Source organism: Triticum aestivum, chromosome 1B, assembly GCF_018294505.1.
Source record: "Triticum aestivum cultivar Chinese Spring chromosome 1B, IWGSC CS RefSeq v2.1, whole genome shotgun sequence".
NCBI classification, from domain to species: domain Eukaryota; kingdom Viridiplantae; phylum Streptophyta; class Magnoliopsida; order Poales; family Poaceae; genus Triticum; species Triticum aestivum.
Window position 1 is genome coordinate 384518514 of NC_057795.1, and position 2473 is coordinate 384520986.

At 47.5% G+C, this 2473-nt stretch overlaps 1 protein-coding gene across 1 annotated transcript; it reads left to right on the forward strand.

The window, feature by feature from the left end:
- The first annotated feature begins 1149 nt into the window (after window positions 1–1149).
- On the forward strand, window positions 1150–2223 carry LOC123091577 (probable calcium-binding protein CML11). Its single transcript, XM_044513127.1, has one exon. It carries the CDS (start codon window positions 1381–1383, stop codon window positions 1954–1956), a length of 576 nt encoding a protein of 191 aa, XP_044369062.1. The 5' UTR covers window positions 1150–1380; the 3' UTR covers window positions 1957–2223.
- Window positions 2224–2473: the final 250 nt, after the last annotated feature.

The window sequence follows — 2473 nt, forward strand, 5'->3', positions numbered from 1 at the left end:
TATGTATTCACACATGTATCAAGTTTCCGGTTAATACAATTCTAGCATGAATGAACATTTATCATGAATAAGAAAATATAAAATAACAACTTTATTATTGCCTCTAGGGCATATTTCCTTCATGTAGAACACATTTATGATCACCCTACTAAGTGAAGTTTGATAGCACACAAGGCATTCCTCCGGTATCCGGAGTGGCATGATCTCATGGTCGAAGGAACAGATACTTGATATGAAGAAAGTTATAGCAAATAACTAAACAATCTGATACTAAGCTTACGGTTGGGTCTGTCCATCACATCATTCTCCTAATGATGTAATCCCGTTATCAAATGACAACTCATGTTCGTGGTTAGGAAACCTTAACCATCTTTGATCAACGAGCTAATCTAGTAGAGGCTTACTAGGGACATAGTGTAGTTTATGTATTCACACATGTATTTAAGTTTTCGGTCAATACAATTCCAGCATGAATGATAAATATTTATCATGAACGGGAAATATGGTAATAACCATATTATTATTGCCTCTAGGGCATATTTCCAACAGTTAAGGCTCGGTCAGAGAGAAGGAGAGTCCACGGCAGTTTGCTTCTTTGGAGACATGCGCACTTGGTATCCAATGAATGAACCGTGAGGACGGGTCAACAAATAAAATAAAAAACTGGAGCAAAGGAGTGCCACAGGAAAAACTCGGAGTGGGAGGCGGGAGATTAGTGCGTGGGTGATATTTTCTTTTCTTACTTTGTAATAGGTTGGTTCATAATTCCTTCTTTTTATATTGAGTAGATTAAATAGCTCGGATTAAACTTAGTTAAGTAGTGAATTTTATATTGAATATATTATAACAAATTGGATCAAACTTAATTCATGCTTTTTTATATTGAATATATTAAATAGCTTGGATTAAACTTAAGCTGCTATTTTATATTGACTGCATTTTTTATAAATCGGATCAAACTTAATTCGTGCCTTTTATACTTGATATTTATGCTTAAATGAAGGAATATATATATAGATATAAATGAATTTTTTTTCCTTTGTCCGGATATGCAATAATTGGTATTTTTTAAATGCGGCAAGATAAATTCGAACCAACCATTTTGCGGCTTCTCTTTCTTCGCCGTGGTGTAATATATACCCGGTGCATTTCAACTATGCGGGGCACGTCGCCATGATCAATTGATCAGAGGAGCTCGAGTACAATCGTGTCCGTCTTCCCCGATCCGCCTCTCCGACGCGCCAACTTCCTCGTAGCTGCCAGTCCCCCGCCTTCTCCGCGCGCACCACCCAAAATTCTCCCGACCCAACAACCTCCAACGCTCTCGACCGCCCCCTCTTCCTCTTCCTCCTCCCAGCCTCCCGATCGCTCCAGTGCGCCATGAGCGAGGCACCCGCGACGACCGCCGCCGCCGGAGACGACCCTGACGCCACCGCCACCGCCAATCAGCAGCAGCAGCAGCAGACGCAGGCGCAGCCCGAGACGCAGGACGACGCGGACCAGCTGTCGGAGCTGCGGCAGATCTTCCGGTCCTTCGACCGCAACAAGGACGGCAGCCTAACGCAGCTGGAGCTGGGCTCCCTCCTTCGCTCCCTCGGCCTCAAGCCCAGCACCGACGAGCTCGACGCCCTCATCCACCGCGCCGACACCAACTCCAACGGCCTCGTCGAGTTCTCCGAGTTCGTCGCCCTCGTCTCCCCCGAGCTCCTCGACGACCGCTCCCCCTACTCCGAGGACCAGCTCCGCAGGCTCTTCGAGATCTTCGACCGCGACGGCAACGGCTTCATCACCGCCGCCGAGCTCGCCCACTCCATGGCCAAGCTCGGCCACGCGCTCACCGCCAAGGAGCTCACCGGAATGATCGAGGAGGCCGACACCGACGGCGACGGCCGGATAAACTTCCGTGAGTTCTCCCGCGCCATCACGGCCGCCGCCTTCGACAACGTCTTCTCCTGACCGAGCCGTCGACCTGAGAGAGGCCCGCCCATCCATCGCCTTCAACCTCCGTGCGGATTCGATCCATGTCGCGCGTCATCATCGATCGCGCCCTGTTGGTGTCCGTGCTTCTCTCGATCGTTTGTGTTCTTGTCCGGGGACGGGGAGGTCAGTGATCAGATAATTTTTAGGCTGCAGGTGTTGGTGAGATGAGCTGTTGTGTGTTATGAATAACAAACAGATTAAACAAACCCAGAATGACAGTGGCAAGATTACTTTAGGGGTCAAGGAATGAATTGTCCATGCAAAATGCACATTGTGTTTGTTGATTAATTTGCTCCCGTCAATCGATCGTCCTAAATCTCGCAAGATGGTCATCTGATGCTCACATAAATCAAGTGTTCGACATTATTTAAGGATAAGGAGAATTTGTCCATGAATGGTTGGGTCCATTATTAGTGACTTGTTCTTTGTTCATGTTGTCCAAGGAGGCAAGGACGAAGAGACGGCCGTCCTGATGTGCAGAGCATCGGATCTC